The sequence below is a fragment of the Bufo gargarizans genome, chromosome 9 (assembly GCF_014858855.1).
Source record: "Bufo gargarizans isolate SCDJY-AF-19 chromosome 9, ASM1485885v1, whole genome shotgun sequence".
Lineage (NCBI taxonomy): Eukaryota > Metazoa > Chordata > Amphibia > Anura > Bufonidae > Bufo > Bufo gargarizans.
The window spans coordinates 192743896-192762741 of NC_058088.1; the positions used below are offsets into that span (position 1 = coordinate 192743896).

An 18846-nucleotide genomic window follows, 5' to 3' on the forward strand; every position below is an offset into this window, starting at 1 on the left:
ACTTATCTTCACCCATATTCAAAGGGGTTGTCCACTTCTTTATCAGTGATGGCTTATCCTAAAGATAGGCCATTACTGACTGATCGGTGGGGGGTCCAACACCCTGCACCCCAGCTGATCGTCTGTTCTGCGGCAGCTTTGACATGAACTACATGTCTGTGTTATCTCCCTACCCGTGAAATTGCCCTACCGTCGTAATTTCCTGTTGTGACACGGCCGCACTGGATATGACGTTCCCAGCTTTGAAAGGAGGTGTGCCGTGCCGCGCAGGCGCACAACGATGGGGTAGGGAAATTTCACACCAGGGTTTGGGAGAAGGGGCCACCTAATACGCTTGCGCCTTACCTCAGGCGGCTCCAGATGATCAGACACCGCGCGTGCGCAGTAAGTGGTAGGGAGATTTAACAGAACAAATGGCCTTCAGATCTCACTACTCCCACACTGCGCAGGCGCGGTGATCGGATGGATGTTCGGTATAGGAGATCTTCCTGTCCGCTGGTGCGCGCGCACGGTGTATCCCAACGGGAGTGGTTAGCCGCGCTTGCGCACTGGCCCGTAATTTTTCCCTACCCTCTAACAGCTGCTGAGGCTCCCGGCGCATGCGCAGTGTCGGCTGGTGTCCAGCTGAGAGGTAAGGCGCAAGCGTATTCGGTGGCCCCTTCTCCCCAACTCTGCTGTGAAATTTCCCTACCCCGTCGTTGTGCGCCTGTGCGGCGCGGCACACCTCCTTCCAAAGCTGGGAACGTCATGTCCGGTGCGGCCGCGTCACAACAGGAAGTGACAAGGGTAGGAAAATGTCATGGGTAGGGAAATATCACGGAACACCGGCCCCAACACCGATCAGCTGTTTGAAGAGACCGCTACACTCCCTGGGTGCCTAGGCATGTGACGTCGCCGTACTTCAGTCACATGACCTAGGCGCAGCGCAATACCAAGCACAGCCGCTATCCATTGGACGAAAATGTGCTAAGGAGGCTGCAGCTGTCACTGAAGCTTAAATGGGTTGTGTCACTTCAGCAAATAGCATTTATTATGTAGAGGAAGTTAATACAAGGCACTTACTAATATATAGTAATTGTCCATATTGCCTCCTTTGCTGGCTGGATTCATTTGTCCGTCACATTATACACTGCTTGTTTCCATGGTTATGACCACCCTGCAATCCATCAGGGGTGGTCGTGCTTGCACACTATAGGATAAAGCACCAGCCTATGTGAGCTCCCACGGTCCCGGCCACCAGAGAGGCCGATGCTTTTTCCTATAGTGTGCAAGCACGACCACCACTGATGGATTGCAGGGTGGTCGTAACCATGAAAACGAGCAGTGTATAATGTGATGGAAAAATGAATCCAGCCAGCAAAGGAAGCAATATGGATAATCACAATACATTAGTAAGCGGTTTGTATCCACTTTCTCTACATGATAAATGCCACTTGCTGAAGCGACACAACCCCTTTAAGTGAGCACAGCGGCTTCTTCAATCAGTTAAGGTGCAGAAAGTCGGACCCCCACGATCTGGTCGGCTGTTAGGAAAGGCCATCAATCCCAGATGACCCCTTTTAAGCACTATGCAAGGGCTTGTGTCCAGCGAGACGCCGGCTGTATGTATAGGATTCAGCTATGTAGTACAGGGACCCCGGCAGGGAAGGCTTGTTAATAGGGGTTGTAATCCTGTTTGACAGCAGCGGTCCTCCGGGACTGGGTGTGATGGAAGCACATGACTTCACGTAGGGGGTCATACTCTGCCAGGACACGTATATGTAATCCCTTCCTCCAAGAGATCAGGTGGCAGCCCCTGGAGTCTTTTTATCATGAAGGGTCTATCTACATACATACTAAATGGGTAGAAGTAAAACATTTTAAAATGCAGCAAGCTTCTTCTGTAGGTTGTATCCTTTACATCCGTCCCAGCGGAAAGCCCTGTGTAGTAGACGTGAAGGACGTTATGAATGGCTCACACTCCATTACCCGTCCATTATCACCGCTCCTATATGTTGTAGAATCCCCTGCGCTGCCTATTAGTTCGGTGGCGTAGTCCTACAGTCGCTGTATAATTATACCATTTGCCAGTGGGCGTAGCGTGCGATATTAAACAACCTTCATCATATAACATTACGGGATAAAAGCTTTGCCATCACCGCTGCTTGTTTGCAAGCTGCCCCAGTATGATAGATCCTTTCAGGAAACAATGCCGCCATTGATGAGCCTTGTTACAAGGTAAAGTGTTACAGACACAAGGGCTCCACGGGGGGCTCCCAGTGAAAGCTTTCAATGTGCGGCTATGACGGCCGGGGCTCAGATGAAGCCTGTCAGAGGCTCTTTGCTGTTTTTGTCCTCGGGATTAGCTACCAGTTCCTGTTCTTACCCCTCTGTTTAACATATGCTCTGTTTGTCTGCACCGTCTCCAGCAGAATCGTGGGGTAGCCATAGAAGTGCAACAGGGATTGGCACCCCGACCCTTTAAGGAGGGTGCTGCCAGGGGGAAATCCTATATGGGGTGCAGAACCTCTAACCTCATAGGCCCCACTACAGGAGGCAGAGCTGCGGAGGGAGCAGTAAGAACTGAGCGCCATGCCATGAGAAGCCCGTAGTTACAGGTGGGGGCATAGTTGGTGCAAAGGATGCAGAAGGGCCCAGACTCAGACCAACAGAGAATAGAAGTGCCACAAGCGGACGGTGCCAGTGGCCTAGCAATAGAGGTCCCAGAGGCATCCAGATCCTGTCTTATTCACAGAGTGAGAGCTCCCCCGTCTGTCACATCCACATGCCCTCATACAGTCAGGGGCGGATTGACCGATGCCCAGGGGGCTACTCAAGCCCTCTTAAAGGCCGCAGGCCAGGTATATAATAATCTGATGCTCAACGGTCCCAGGTGCCCTCCTGAACTCAACTGTACTACCGTCCTCATGACAGTGATACAGTTGAATACTGTGGCTGGGGCAGTGGTATTTTGTGCTGTCCTGCGGTATTTGGTTCTTATTCTATGCTGCACTATGGTATTGCAGGCCTCGCTTACTTCGGTATCCCCGCTTACTTGTTTTGGCCCGTTTTCTGTCATGCTTAACCTGCGGCCCTCCAGCTGTTGTAAAACTACAACTCCTACAATGCCCTGCTGTAGGCTGTTCAGGCATGCTGGGAGTTGTAGTTTTGCAACAGCTGGAGTGCCGCAGGTTGAGCATGCCTGTCCTAGGTGATACCTGATGGCCCCTGACTTGGCTTTCTTTTTCAGACAGGCGAAATGGAGGTAAAAAACCCGCTCTTTGACGACTCCTCCCTGCACCACGCGACCAACGGCCCGCATTAGACACCTCCTCCTGCAGACTCGTATCCAAACCAAACCCAGTTCCGGAAAAAATTGCTCTCAAGACGTGAACCAAACCCAGAGATTTTACTGAGTGTGATCAACCGTTCTTTTTTTTTTTTTTTTTTTGCAAAAAGACAATTTTCCGCCTTCCTTCTCCACTCACGGGGACGAAAGCAAGACTGTTAAGCCAGCGACGACACATCGTCCGGATACTCCGACCACTGTCTATTTTTCAGCTTTTATTTCAATCTTCCCTGAGGAACGTGGGATGGTCACGGCAGCGAGGCCACTTCGGACTAGAACTGGTTGTTCCTGTAGGTGCACAGAGCCAGTCTGCAGCTCGGCAGCTTCTCATTCATACCAGTTCTCTTGTCCGGAGCTCAAGAAGATGATTGTTACTTCTCTAATTGACATTTGCACTTTTATAAGCATAATGTTATGTAACCCTATAGATATATACCTTGTATCCGTTACTCGCCTGGCCTTTAAAGCCATACTCCCTTCATGGTTTACGTCGCTGTCTATTTTGTCCAGAAAATAGGCCTTTACGGGAAGAAGAAAAAAAATGATATATTCTTGATATATTTGGTAGCAGGATGATAAGATAATTCTAGGCCTTAATAGTGTAATCTGCTTTAAAGGGGTAGCTCCGCTCTCTTCTGACTGGCAGGTCCCTTGGATACGACCTGTGCAGTTATGTCAGAATATAGCAATGTGGAAACGCCTGACCCCACATACGCGTGCGCACATCTGTGTGGGGCATGTACTAGGGGACATTCGAGTAGAAGCAGTTTCGCTGCCCCTTTACGGTTCAGTGTGTCAGGCTACAGAGGCTCTGGCCATAAACATTAGACGAAAGTGGCCATTTTTGCTTAGATGGGCCGGTTCTCTAATGTGTATGGGGGTGCCGTGACTCTCCCAGTGTCCGGGGGATGCCCAACTTTTTCATTTTCATGGGAGATGAGCTGCGGCCAGATATTTCTAGCAGAGGCCTATCCTCCTCTCACATGCATGCTTGGCTGAGCCTGACGTACCTATCTAAGGTGCATGGCCACCTATCGGACACTGCAGTAGATAGCGAGCGCTAGATTACTGTCCCATCATAGCAGTCCTATGCATCCCATTCCTATGTGGATGCACAGGGTCTGCGTACTCTTTGCTTAGACCAGGGATGCTCAACCTACGGCCCCTCCAGCTGTTGTAAAACTACAACTCCCACCATGCCATGCTGTAGGCTGTCTGGGAATGATGGGAGTTGTAGTTTTGCAACAGCTGGAGGGCCGCAGGTTGAGCATGCCTGGCTTAGACTAATGGAGGGCAATCCCAGTTGGAGAACACCCTGTCTACCGCTATATGCCCTAATAGGGGGGCACTGGGTCCTCATTGTCACCTTTTGGATCATTTCCAATCTATATGACCATCGTGCAACCCTACAAGCATATATATAGGATTAAAGCCAATCCTGCACCCGCTAGTGGCGGCAGCTCATTTTTAGCCCCGTCCCTGGTGATCACATCTGGTGTCATCATACAGATTGCATCTGTTGTACCAGAGGTGACCAAGTTTGTGCTGCCACATGTAGATTGGGGGTGATGAAAGATATTAAAATTGGAGGCCCCCTTTAAGACCATAGACCTCTGTAGCCTGTCACCCCGATCCCGGATCAGTCCCATGTGTTCTCCGCCATACGCGTGGGCGTTGACCAAATCTAGCGCTGGTGACGAGGTTTTGTATCTGAATATAAGGTTGCTCAGCAGGGGGCGCTGTTTCTTATCCGTATTGCACTACTTGTAGATTCCACCAATCACAGCTGAGAACGGTGACTATTATTATTGTTATTATTATTTCTTTTTTTTTTCTTTGCACAAATTGTAAAATATCAGAGAATTATTCCGTGTGCGTCCGTGTCCTTCCTCTTGCAGATGCTGTTCCGCTCCTGTTTCCTTACCAATATAATTAGACGTTTTATTTATTTCGGTGCATTGGTCTCATTTCTTGGGAAAAGCTGGGTCCGACGGGTGACAACCCCTGACGTCCGCCTCCAACCCTCCGATGGGTGTTACACTAGTTTTGGGTATCCCACCTTCAATTTAGGGTCTCAGCTCAAACCTGTGAGTACAGTACAATAGCCCCACGATCGGATAGGAACTCTCTGCATCATAAATCACTATCATGCCGTCAGTTCGGGGAGCCGCGGTCGGTCCGGGGATGTGGCCGACGCACACGTTGTGTCTCCCAGACCGAGCCTGGTACTGTGAATCAGGCCAAAGAGTAGGATGGTTCCCCAGATTTCTCCAGCCCTCGATTTGCACATAGAAGCATAATCTGCACTGTCTGTGTCAGTCACTAACTGTCCTTCTGGCATTCTGTTCATGAACAGATTTTTATTCAGTCCATGCCAGAGAGGATAGAGTGTCACCGGACATTAAATAAATTTTACTTCCCAAACAATTTGAGGGATTGTCCATCGGAGTTGATGGTTTCCTCTAATCCGGCGTCTGATAATCTGGGATGGGGAAATGCTTCTGATTTCCGATTGCCTCTGACAACTACAAGAGTGCTGACCACGCTTCCGCTATAGGAGCGCATTGAAGTCACATGACCCACAGCCGCCATGGAGCTGCGGATTTTGGGCCTCTGAAGTTCTCTGTGCTTATCAGTGAATGGCCGTCCGATAATCCAGAATATCTGATAATCCATAATGCCAGAGTATTGGGAGGGGGGAGCAATGCATGGATGTAAAAGGGTCGGGACGGACATGACCACCCTAATTGTCTCTGTGTATGGATAGCAGACTACAACCCTCACCATCCCCCTCTTCAAGTCCCCAGCACTGAGCATCCTATGGAGACTCCATTCAGTCCCGTTCTGTTAAAGTTAATTAAAGTTTTTTTGTGTTTTTATTTTGAAACTTTGTTTCTTTTTGTTTTTGTCCCCAAATTCTAGGAAGAGGAAACCAATTACACCTGTGATCAGTGGCATCTGCATGTGTTTCCACCTGGACCCCCCTCTCCTCTCGCGCCCTGGGGGTCTTTTTTTTTTTTTAAGTCCCCGGTGAGTCTTCTTTCACATGCTGAAATCTCTTTCCCCTCCCCAAACTCCCAACGCACTCGCCTTGATCTTCATACCCCGATCTTTTTGATGAGACCTTTAAAGCATTCCTTGGGAGGACTGTGGAGGAATCCGACTCTGGGATCAGATAAATAGATCTTATATTTGCCACACTGTCCCTATATACCTTAAAGGGATCCTCGTCCTAAGTAAAGTGTATTGAAAAGCGCATACGGCTCTGGAGAATCCCTTTAATTCCTTAAAGGGATACTCCAAGCAAAACGGATACACTGTTTTAGGTCTAGAGCAGAGCCTAAAGGGGTGGGGCATGACACGGGACACTCTAAATGAACCTATAACTTAAAGGCATCCTCTGACTGTATAAATAAAGTTTATTGTAGAACGCATACAGTCCTGCAGATTCCCTTAGAGCAGGGGTGCACAACCTGCGGCCCGGGGGCCACATGCGGCCCTTGATACCATTCTGTGCGGCCCCCAACCATCTGGTAACACACATTTATGCCTATGTCTTGTGGCTGCTCACATGCATTTTTCATGTAATTCTCCCATTAGATGGGAGTCCTGGAAGTGAAACTAGACATTAATGGTATATAATGTGTGTTCAATCTGCCATAAGTACAATATTTCAGTTAATACACCTTTAAATTTTAATTTCGGCCCTCGTCATTGGTTCAGTCTGGCAATGTGGCCCCCAACCGGGAAACGTTGTGCACCCCTGCCTTAGAGGGACACACCGACTAAACAAGTGCATGCTGTTAGGCCCAGACACCCCAAATAGACATGTACCTTTAAAGGGATCCTCTGTCAGTGTAAATAAAGCTTATTGAAGAATGCATATTATATTGTCCTGGAGAATCCCTTTAATTCCTTATAGGGACAATCCAGGCAAAATGAATGCACTAAAGGGGCGGAGCATGACACAGGAATCAAGTAAAGCCCCCGAATGACCTGTTCTCTGCTCCATGAATGAGCAGTGCCCTTAGGTGGACGTGTCGGAGGCCATATTGGCCATCACCCATCTTTCCCAGACACTGATAAGTTTTTATGGAAATGGCCCTTCTTCATTATAATAAGTGAACACCTACTTTCACTGTTTTTGGCAGTAATGTGGTAATCCCCAGTAAGTCTGTACACGAGACCCACAGGGGTCCGAGGGTGGGGCGAGGAAAACTGGACCCAAAACACTGGGGCCTGTGCTGGGGAAATGACTGAATGCAGTCACCCCCCCGTCTATTGTGCCCTTTCAATTATGTGTTTTGGGTGGGAACCCAACTACCCACAACAGATCGTCCCGATGTACAAATGTGGTGAAACCGGCACCAACCCGAGAGAGGGCGTCCTGGGGGCAAACTACACTGCGTTGTGCATCGTTTTTGTTTTTAAAAAAAATTCATTTTTATTTTTTAATAAGTTGCCCAATTTTTTTTTTTATAAATGCAATTTTAAAAAGGTATTCCAAGATTTTATAACTGATGACCTATCCTCTGGGATCCCCGCCGATCAGCTGTTTGAGAAGGCATTGGTGCTCCCGTCGGCGCCGTGCTTCATATCGCGCTCGGAGCTGAGCTGCTCGTAGACCACACGACTGATGAACGTCACTGGTCTAGGAAAAGCCGCAGAGCTGATCGGCGGGGGTCCCAGGTGTCCGACCCCCACAGATCACATACTGATCACCTATCTTGAGCATAAGTCATCAGTAGTAAAGTCTCAGAAAACCCCTGTTGAGGTAAATTAGCAAATTTGCACATTTTGAAAGTAAATGTGTAAAAAAAAAAATTGCAAATTTTAAAAGTAAATTAGTAAAAAAAATTGCACATTTTAAAAGTAAGTTAGTAAAATTTTGCTAATTTTAAACGAAAATTTGCACATTTTAAGAGTAAATTTGTCAAAATTTACACTTTTTAAAAGGAAATTTGTCAAAATTTGCAGTTTTAAAAGCAAATGTGTCAAAATTTACACATTTTAAAAGCAAATGTGTCAAAATTTACACATTTTAAAAGCAAATGTGTCAAAATGTGCACATTTTTTAAATAAATTTGTCAAAATGTGCACATTTTTTAAATAAATTTGTCAAAATGTGCACATTTTTTAAATAAATTTGTCAAAATGTGCACATTTTTTAAATAAATTTGTCAAAATGTGCACATTTTTTAAATAAATTTGTCAAAATGTGCACATTTTTTAAATAAATTTGTCAAAATGTGCACATTTTTTAAATAAATTTGTCAAAATGTGCACATTTTTTAAATACATTTGTCAAAATGTGCACATTTTTTAAATACATTTGTCAAAATGTGCACATTTTTTAAATAAATTTGTCAAAATGTGCACATTTTAACAGTATAGTTTTAAAAATGCAAATTGTAAAGGTAGATTGTAAAAAATGCCCAAAAACTTTTTTCATTTGAAGAAAATTTAGTCAAATCCAAATAATTCAATTGAGTATATAGATAAGTGGCCGTCGGGCGGGATGGGTAATGTTCTGTCTGGGGGAGTCTAGACTGGTCAGGCCCTTGAGCTGGTGCTTCTCCTAAAGACTGGTGGGAAAAGTCAAAAATTGCCCATCCCCAGATAGAACAAACAGTGGGGTGCAGGCATACCCCACCTCACAATACAAAGTGGAGGATTTTTTGGGGAGCTCCAGAATTGGGGATACAGTACATGGATGAAGCGTCAATGGCCCAGCAGGTTCAAAGTCACAGGTTTAGGGTCTTGCCTTCAGCCCTGAATGGACGGAGCTCCTGGAATGCGGAGAATCTAGTTTAAAGCTGTTTTGGGTCCTGGGGAGGGGGTCAGCGGGACGGGGGATGGACCTGTGCCTGCTAACAATGAATCAAAGTCCTGGAGGTTTTGTGCCCCCCTGTGGTGAGCGGAGCAGGGGCTGTCCACAGGGCGCCATCCTTCTCAAGACAATCGGCAAGTCCTCAGATGGTGGCTCATGTGAGACCATAACATGTACCATACCCAGATGCAAAAATAAACACACCCCTATGGCTGCTCCAACATAACATCCAGCTATCCGGTGGCGGATCAATATTTTTTTAAGGTTGAAAAACCGTGACTAATTAATTGGTGTTCATCCCTTGGGGGAGTTAACAACACCCAACATAGCAGATATTTCCAAAAAAATGGCCGCCCAGTGGGCACTGTGACCCTATGAGCTCTACTCGACCTCTTACTGTAACACTGGAAAAGTCTTCACACCCCTCTAGAGTGCGGTATTATTTTCACAAGCGGCTGCAGGAGACGGGATTAGACCGGACTGGGGAGATCTGACCTGAGGTAATGTGATTAGGAGGCTTCAGGTCCTAATAAGGTTACTGGATCACAATCAACAAAGACAACCTTTAATTAATCTATTTAACCCCCTCATGGCTGGCAGAGCAGAAAGTCATCATCGTCAACAACTACGCCAAACTTTATAAAGCCAGTTATAGCCCCCCCTCTTATCTCAGCCCGGCCTGTCTGACCCCAGAGAAGAGTAAACATGGGCCCGGGGGCTTCTATCAGCCCATAACAAGATTCCCAGGTCTGGGTCCAGCACTTGGTGGGGTCCGTACATGACCCCCTTTACTCATAGGGGAAGGTTTTTCATGTTGGATCCAATAACGCAGGAAGCGGCCGGGTTCTCCTTCACCTGAGGGTCTGATCACTGCCCCATCCCATGTCTAAATACCCCCCAGCGATACGTCTGAATGCTGCATGGATCATAGAATATCTACCTACCTACCTACCTTCCATGTCTATACAGCTCCACCAGCTTTCATATTGTAACAATTTACAAAACACATTGTGATATAAACAAAACATCATATCTACGTATAAAATATCTATTTCTCTATCATCTTGCTCATTTGTATCATCTATCTATTCATATCTGTATCTATCTCATATATCTCTCATCTATCTTGTATCTATATATCTATCTTGTATCTATCTATCTATCTGTTATCTATCTCTCATCTATCTATCTTGTATCTATCTATATATCTCTTATGTATCTATCTTGTATCTATCTTGTATCTATCTTGTATCTATCTCTTATCTATCTCTCATCTATCTATCTTGTATCTCTCTCTCTCTCATCTATCTTTTATCTTTCTTGTATCTATCTATCTCCTATATATCTTGTATCTATCTATCTATCTATCTATCTATCTCGTATCTATCTATCTCCTATATATCTTGTATCTATCTATCTATCTATGTATCTATCTCCTATATATCTTGTATCTATCTCTCATCTTTCTGTCTACCTAATATCTATCTATCTGTGTATCTATCTCCTATATATCTTGTATCCTATATATCTTGTATCTATCTATCTATCTATATATCTTGTATCTATCTATCTCTCATCTATCTATCTATCTATCTATCTATCTATCTCTCATCTATCTTGTATCTATCTATCTCTCCTCCATCTATCTATGTATCTATCTGTGTATCTATCATTAGCACACACATGTGAAGCCTCTCCGGGCACAGGTCACAGCTCTCTACCTGCTGGCAGTAAATGGCTTTATTACATCTAATGTTTAGGAAATGACTCTCATTGGTGATTTGTCGCTGAAGTTTGGGGTTGTAGTCCTGAATGACTGACTGAATATTCATTTGCCTGTGTGTGTACATTCGTGGACCAGTGAGACATTTTACAGTAGATGTTTACCGAGGTAACCTGTTGACCAAAGGTTTGGGGTCCCAGAACACAGGGAGGTTTAACCCCAAGAAGATCACATTACTGGACCACAATCCCCCATTTCCAATCTGTTTACTCTTTCTTTACCCCTATTCATGGTCTCTGGAAGGGGAGTCATTTGTTTGTAAGAGGGCCAATCGCCTAGGAGGTCAATTACCATACCCGGGGGGAGGAGGGGTCTCTGGCTCCTATCTTATTGAATTAGATTAATGCTAAGACAACTGTAAGACAAACACCTTCCAGCAAGGAGGTCTCCTTTCTCAGAGTAGAGGTCCACTGGGGACCTGCAGGAAGAAGACATTTTTAAGATCAGACTGCTTTTGCTTCTACAACCAAGAGCTTTATGGAACTTTCACTGATTTGCAGGTGATCATCTCCTCCACCTTGTCCTCCCTAGGGACCAAAGAGAACTTTTTGCATGGGGCTTTAGGTAAGACAACATTGACCGACTACTCGGTTAATTGCAAATCCAAGGATTAGAAGAAGATGATGAGAGGATCTCCAAGGTCAACTCAACTTGTTAAGTAACTCCACAGGCCTGAGTACAGTGTTGGACATTTTAAGTTCCTCTCACCATGTACAACCAACAGACCTTCCAACCCTTCACCCACAGCTCTGGACTGATGCAAGACGCCAACTGCCAATACAACATGACCGGATACCCTGGCATCAGCCACCACCATCACCAGCCTTTCTTCCCTTTCTCTGCCATGAAATCAGACTATGGTGAACTCAGCGTGCAAGCTGTGGGAGATTGCTCAGCTCAGGTCATGCCCTGGAACAACCTGCCACAATTGGACCCTGCCAGCCAGACCCTAGGCATCCATGGCGGGCAGTTGCAACCAAGAGAGCAGATGTCCAACCAAGTAGACAACAAGAGGAACCCCAAGAGAGAAAGAGAGGAGACATCAGAAATCAAAGCACCTTCTCCAACAGCCAAGTGTAGCCCCCCAACCCCCAATGCCCCCACTGCATCTTTCTATAACCAGCCATGGGGTGCTGAAACCTTCTGGCCTTCTACCCCAAATGGTGGCAGTACAACAGCTCCCATCAAGCCTGAAGACAATGGCAAGGCGCAAGGCACCGACCCTGTTCATCAATTCCCTTCTAACCAAAGCCCTAATGCAGCCTTAGAGAGTGGTCTCTCCAGTATGGAGAACAGCAGATGTAGCAGTGCCACCAGCTCAGTGTCCAGTGGCCACAACAACAGCACCCCGAGGAGCATGTCCAGTGGGGGTAGTGAGGGTATCTGCAGCGACAACGAAGAGGTAAGTCTACTGTGGCCATCTCATGCCAACTCTACCACTATTCCCATTATCTGACTCCAGTGGCTACCCAAGAAGATATAGAATATTATGTTTGGTTTGCACCTGATCATGAGGTTCCTGTAGGTTGTAATAAGATTCCTTCGTTAATCAACCTAGAGGTTTTTTTAATGATATTTGAGGGCATTTGTAAGTATTTTTAAAGATTAAACCAAATTGACCCTGTATGATGTTGGACTCTTGGTTGTTGAAATGTCAAGGAGACTGTTGTAGTTGATGAATTTGTGGGTTTTGTTGTACTGATCCCTTATATAGCAATAAAGTTTTGGTCTTGTTATATTAAGGAGGCCCATATAGCTCTGAACTCTTGGTCTTTTTATATTCTTGTCACCCTGTACAACACTGAACTTTTGGTGTTGTTATATCAGTCACCCTATATAGTACTGAAAACCTTGGTATTGTTATATTGAGGTTACCCTATATAGTACCTAACTGGTGCTCTTTTTGAACTTTTGGTCTTGTTGCATTGAGATATCTCCATCTTGGTTTTAGATCTTGGTCGTCTTCTATTGAACAGACTCCATCTTGTACTACGCCCGTCTATTGTTCTATTAGGGTAACTCCACCTTCAACCTAACTCTTGATCTTGTAACAATGATTGTGTTCCACCTTGGCCGAGCTCCTGAACTTGCTATATACTGCCGTATTTATAACCTAGCTATACTGTTAAATTAAGTTCTCGAGCTCCAGAACTTGTTGGGTGCCAGAGCTTGATAATCTAGACCAGGGATGGCCAACCTGTGGCTCTCCAGCTGTTGTAAAACTACAACTCCCACCATGCCCTGCTGTAGGCTGATAGCTGTAGGCAGTCTGAGCATGCTGGGAGTTGTAGTTTTGCAACAGCTGTAGAGCCTCAGGTTGGCCATCCCTGATCTAGACCTGGTCTCCACCTGTGTCTCTCCCTGGCTTTCTGGGAATGCTGGAAGTTTTAATTTAGCAACAGCTGGAGGCACACACATCAGAGCCCTGTTCCAGACAGTTCCTCATCATGGAGCACACTCCATGTTTAGCTTTAAATATTAGACTGAAGGACTCTAATGTGTGTGGGACCATATGTTTTATGTGGAGCTCTACAACTCCAGAACTAATGACTTCCAAAAACGTTTTCACCTTCTCTCAGCCTACATGCGCTCACGATGTCTACATTAGTGATGAACATCTAGATCTGTAGACCTACAAATAACTGAGTTGCCCTTTTCTGCCAGGCTGGTAATCAATCAATTGAGAAATGAGTTATACCCAATATTGCTTGCATTACCTCTTGCAGGAAGCTCCAACATCTTCCGAGATGGAACAGTTTGCTAAAGATCTGAAACACAAGAGAATCACCCTGGGGTACACACAAGCAGATGTTGGCTATGCTCTAGGAATCCTTTTTGGTAAGGTCCCATGTCGAGCTATGTCTTGGGAGACCTGGCTGGAGATCATTGTTTAAGATCTTGAGAATTTGAAATCTTCTCTTTCGTCTTTCAGGCAAAACCTTCAGTCAGACGACCATCTGTCGCTTTGAGTCCTTACAGTTGAGCTTCAAGAACATGTGCAAGCTGAAGCCATTACTGCGGAGCTGGCTGCATGAGGTGGAGAATAATGAGAATCTGCAAGAGGTTAGTAGACTTTGGGAAAGTTGAGATCCAGTAGGGTTACCACTGACTCTTGTGGTGGCTAAAACTTACCTAGTAGGTTCATGTTGGTCTCCAGACCCTATTTGCCCCCCAATGGATGACGTGAACCTATTCAGAGCACCCTTATAAGTGGGCACCACAACTTAGGGCGATGGAAGCCATCATGAGGGTCATATAGTTCTCACCTGCAAAGAATTGGTGGCTAGGTCATTAAACTATGAGGACTTTAGCACCAACATCAAAAAGTGGTCCTTTGTTCACGGGTTAGGGGTCCAAGGATGGAGTCAGGAAACCTGAGTAATTGATATGTACAAAAAATTTATTGTCTGGTTTTTTTTTTACCCAAAAGATCATTAGTCGGGGGCAGGTCCTGCCACAAGCCCAGAAGAGAAAACACAGAACCAGCATCGAGAATAATGTGAAACGGAGTCTAGAGAACTATTTTTTGCATTGCTCAAAGCCGGGACCACAGGAGATCACCCAGATCGCCAGAGAACTGAACATGGACAAAGACGTAAGTGGTTCTGAAGATTGGATGAATGGACGGATAGATTTTTTTGCCCATTTTTTTCACAGTTTTTGTCTATTTCCCAACAGGTGGTCAGAGTTTGGTTCTGCAATCGTCGACAGAAAGGAAAACGGCAGGTGCACCCCTACCTGAGGGAAAATGGAGGTGAAACCTATGAAGTCGTTCAGTCCCTTTCACCTCCTAACGTGGGGCCCTTCTCCCTGCAGCAGGTGGTGACCTCACAGGGCTTTGCCCCAAACTCCCTGGGTTCTAACCCTGCACTTTATGTGCCTGCCTTCCATAAGAGCGAGGTATTCCCGCACACCGTGCCTCATGGAATGCCCATGGCCAACCACTCGGGCTGAAGTTGTCCCCTCCATGGTCATGACATGTAAAACCTTTATAGCTTCAGAATATAATTTTAGGTATTATTTTTTATGTATGGGGCAGGGTTGGGGAGGGGGGGGGGGGCACAGAGAATTTGTTGCTGGTGTCACTTGTGTTCATATTTTTGTTTCTCCATTCAGTGTTGTAACTTTGAGGATAAGAAAAACCTGTTGATCTGATAAAGTTTCATCTTCTACTAATTTGTGGTCATAATTATAGTTGTCAGAAAAAAAAACACTGACCCAGGGCTGAAAAGTCACCCGTCATTTTTCAATATGGTACCTCCAGATTGTCCACAATATCTCCTCCTACCATATTATGTTTAGGGGTCCTGTCTATGGAGACCTAATACGGGAAGAGGAGGAGAAGTGTGGACATACTGAGGACAATATGGAGCTACCATATTGAAAAATGATGGTTGACTTTTCAGCTCCGGGACGTTGTTTTCTTATTTCTGTGACTTGTGTGAAGAGCTTGTTGCTCCACCTCACATCTGCGCTTTTCTTATATATTTACGTCTCTCACTTAGACGACTACCTTTACCTTCTGCCTGCCATCAGTAGTCAATCTCCTCCAAAAAGTAATATCTTACCACTTCACCAGTCAGGCTTACTTGTACAACACCTAACTTTACCGTCTGCTGCCTGGCATTAGTAAACACTGCCGATCAAGGCTTGGTCATAACCAGCTTTACCTTCTGCTGCCTGGCATTTATGGGTTCTCCACATCAGCCATATTATACCCAGCTTTACCTCTAGCAGCCTGGCATTAATAAGCTCTCCACTCCACCAGTCAAGGCTTGATTTAACCCTACAATATCCAGATTTACCTCCATCTGCCTGGCATTATTAAGTTCTCCAGTTTACTGATCTTCCTGCCATTAACACGTCCTCCACTTTACCAGTCAAGGCTTGGCTTAACCCTACATTCCACAGCTTTACCTCTAGCTTCCTGGCATTAGTATGTTTTTGACTTTACCAGTCAAGGCTTGGCTTAACCCTATTATACCCAGCTTTACCTCCAGCTGTCTGGCATTAGGAAACTCTCCACCTCACCAGCCAAGGTACAATCCCCATCTTTCCAATACATTCTCAAGTTCATCTTTCAAGGTTTGGCTAAGGATACTTTCACACTGGCGTTCCGGCAAGCCGTATACAGACGGATAGCTTTTGTTTTTCTGGATCCGTTAGACGGATCCGTATCATCCGGAATAACGGATCCAGTATTAACATTTTTTCAAAGATCAGAAGAGAAGATAGTTCCTCCTATATGCTGGCGCATGCGCAGACTAGAAACCCAGATCCAGCAATGCGGCAATTTCCGGAACACTTGGTTATATTGAGGTTACCCTATATCAGTGTTTCCCAACCAGTGTGCCTCCAGCTGTTACAAAACTACAACTCCCAGCATGCCTAGACAGCCAAAGGCTGTCCAGGCATGCTGGGAGTTGTAGTTTTGCAACAGCTGGAGGCACACTGGTTGGGAAACACTGCCCTATATGGTACCCAACTGGTGCTCTTTTTGAACATTTGGTCTTGCTCCATTGAGATGCCTCCATCTTGGTTTTAGATCTTGGTCTTCTTCTATTGAGCAGACACTCGGCATTAAGACATCTCTATGGAAATTAATGCCGGATCCGGCAAGTGCGGTATTATTCCAGGATTTGGGCTAGAAAAAATACCGCAGCAAGCTGCAGTATCTTATCCAGTCAACTACCGTACAAGGGACATCCTGATGCATACTGAACGGATTGCTTTCCATTCAGAATGTATTAGGACAAAACTGTTGCGTTTTTTTTGCGGTATTGAGACCCTTTACCGGATTTCAATACCGGAAAAGAGTAACGTTAGTGTGAAAGTACCCTTAACCATAACATACTCAGCTTTGCCTCCAGCTGCCTGGCATTAATAAGCTCTCCACTTCACAGTCAAGACTTGGCTTAGGGCTCATTCAGACGGGCGTATGCTATCCGCAAAAAATGCGGATCTGTTTTTTTGCGGATTAGGTGCTGACCCATTCACTTCTATGGGGCCCTTTTCTATTCCACGGTTCCGCAAAACAAATGAAACATGTCCTATACTTGTCCGTGAAAATCAGGATATGGCCCTATTGAAGTCTATGGGTCCGCAAAAATACTGAATGCTATCCGTTTTTTGGCGGATCGGGATAGCTTTCAGTATTTTTGCGGACAGCATACGGCCGTCTGAATGAGCCTTATTCCCAGCTTTACCTCCAGCTGCCTGGCATTAATACGTTTTCAAGTTCATCTCTCCAAGTTTACATACCATGCCCCATCTTTCTTATACGATATCTCTGTGTATTATGTTTCCATTCTTATCTGTAGATCATACGTTAAATTATTTGACCAGAAGTCAATAGTAGTTACTTTTGTATTTCTTTTTATATGTAAAACTGCCTTTTCTTCCCCGATCTGTCTCCAAGAGATGATCATTTATGTCCCTGAGTCACTTTATTACTATTTGCACTAAATTGTTCCTTCTACCCGGCCATGACATCACCGATTGCGTCACCTGGAATCCGAGGGATAAAGGCTGTTCTAACCTGGGGGTGACACTTTTATTTATTCTAAGGTATTGGATTTGTGGGGGGCATTCATGAAATATTGTGCACAGACGACTTACAGGGACCAACCTGACACCAGAGCGCAGCCCATAGGTTGCTGGGGTTTACTCCTGTGCACCACGTTTCATATGTGCCCTTCACACCCCCGCAGCACCCCGGTCAAAGTGATGCAATTTGTTGGGAAATTAGCATAACGTTTCATGGAAGGCTCCTATATTCAGCCTCTTTCCTGTACTGGGACACTAAAACGCATCGCCAGCTGTGCACACTTGCCTAGTGAACAGCGCTACAGTCTATGCATTTGTCTCGGTTCGGATGTGATCCGTTCACTCTCTCACAAATTTTCCAATTTTCATGCCATAAACTGAACACAGAAATAAAAATATATACGTTGCATTTTGTGTGTGTTGGGGATCGGGCGGGTGGGGGAGGGTTCGGGGAAGGGGAAACTTTGGGAAGGGGCAGCATGGTTTTGTAATATTTCACACACCCCTAAATTAAGAACTTGCCAGTGTTTTTTTCCTCCTCAGACACAAATATATTTTTTGTTCTAAACACTGATTTAAATAAAATTGGAGAAAAAAAATGATATCCTGCGAGCTTCTTGTTTTTTTTTGGGGGGGGGGGGAATGGGTTGCTTGTGGGGAAAAAAAAATATATATATATTTTTTTTTTTTTGAGTTAGGTGTTTTACATTGGGTCCTGCGCAAATAAATATTAATTCATTGCAGTTTACAAATTGGCCACTAGATGTCAGCACAGCAGGTGAAACCTGAGCCTGACCCGTCTTACTTTCCAGCCTGCTGCAAAGATTAATGGGGAAAATATGAAGCATGATATGTGAAGATGAAGATACACACTGGGGGGGTAATTTTAAGTAAAGTTTAACACAAAAAAAATGATAGCTGCAGCTATGGTCTCTAAGGGTACTGAAACGTGATGACTAGGGATGAGCGAATCGACTTCGGATGAAACATTCGAAGCCGATTCACATAAAACTTAGTTTCAATACTAAACTATACGAACTCGGGAAATGTTTTTTTACAGTATAAATCAATTTTTAAAGTTACTATGTGAAGTAATAACTTCGGCTCATCAGAGCCAATACATTCTAATACTGTATGGAGCGCTTGTTCCGTACAGTATTGAAATGAAGTTTTATGCAAATCGACTTCAGATGTTTCATCCGAAGTCGATTCGCTCATCCCTAGTGATGACCCCTTTAAATATATACATAGTAACATAGTTTATAAGGCCGAAAAAAAAGCCCCCTGTCCATCCAGTTCGGCCCGTCATCCTGCAAGTTGATCCAGAGGAAGGCAAAAAAAAACAACTGTGAGGTAGAA

At 45.1% G+C, this 18846-nt stretch overlaps 2 protein-coding genes across 2 annotated transcripts in view; both read left to right on the forward strand.

The window, feature by feature from the left end:
• NPDC1 (neural proliferation, differentiation and control 1) overlaps positions 1-3428 on the forward strand; it is a 47569-nt gene extending 44141 nt beyond the window's left edge. The window contains exon 9 of the mRNA XM_044305725.1: positions 3230-3428. Within this exon, the coding sequence (XP_044161660.1) occupies positions 3230-3304 (75 nt within the window). The 3' untranslated portion in view covers positions 3305-3428. The remainder of the gene's footprint in view (positions 1-3229) is intronic.
• Positions 3429-11650: 8222 nt separating this feature from the next.
• On the forward strand, positions 11651-14895 carry LOC122919344 (POU domain, class 5, transcription factor 1.2-like). The gene is made up of 5 exons (XM_044268308.1): positions 11651-12343; positions 13668-13779; positions 13874-14004; positions 14372-14536; positions 14620-14895. Exons 1-5 carry the CDS (start codon positions 11651-11653, stop codon positions 14893-14895), a joined length of 1377 nt encoding a protein of 458 aa, XP_044124243.1.
• Positions 14896-18846: the final 3951 nt, after the last annotated feature.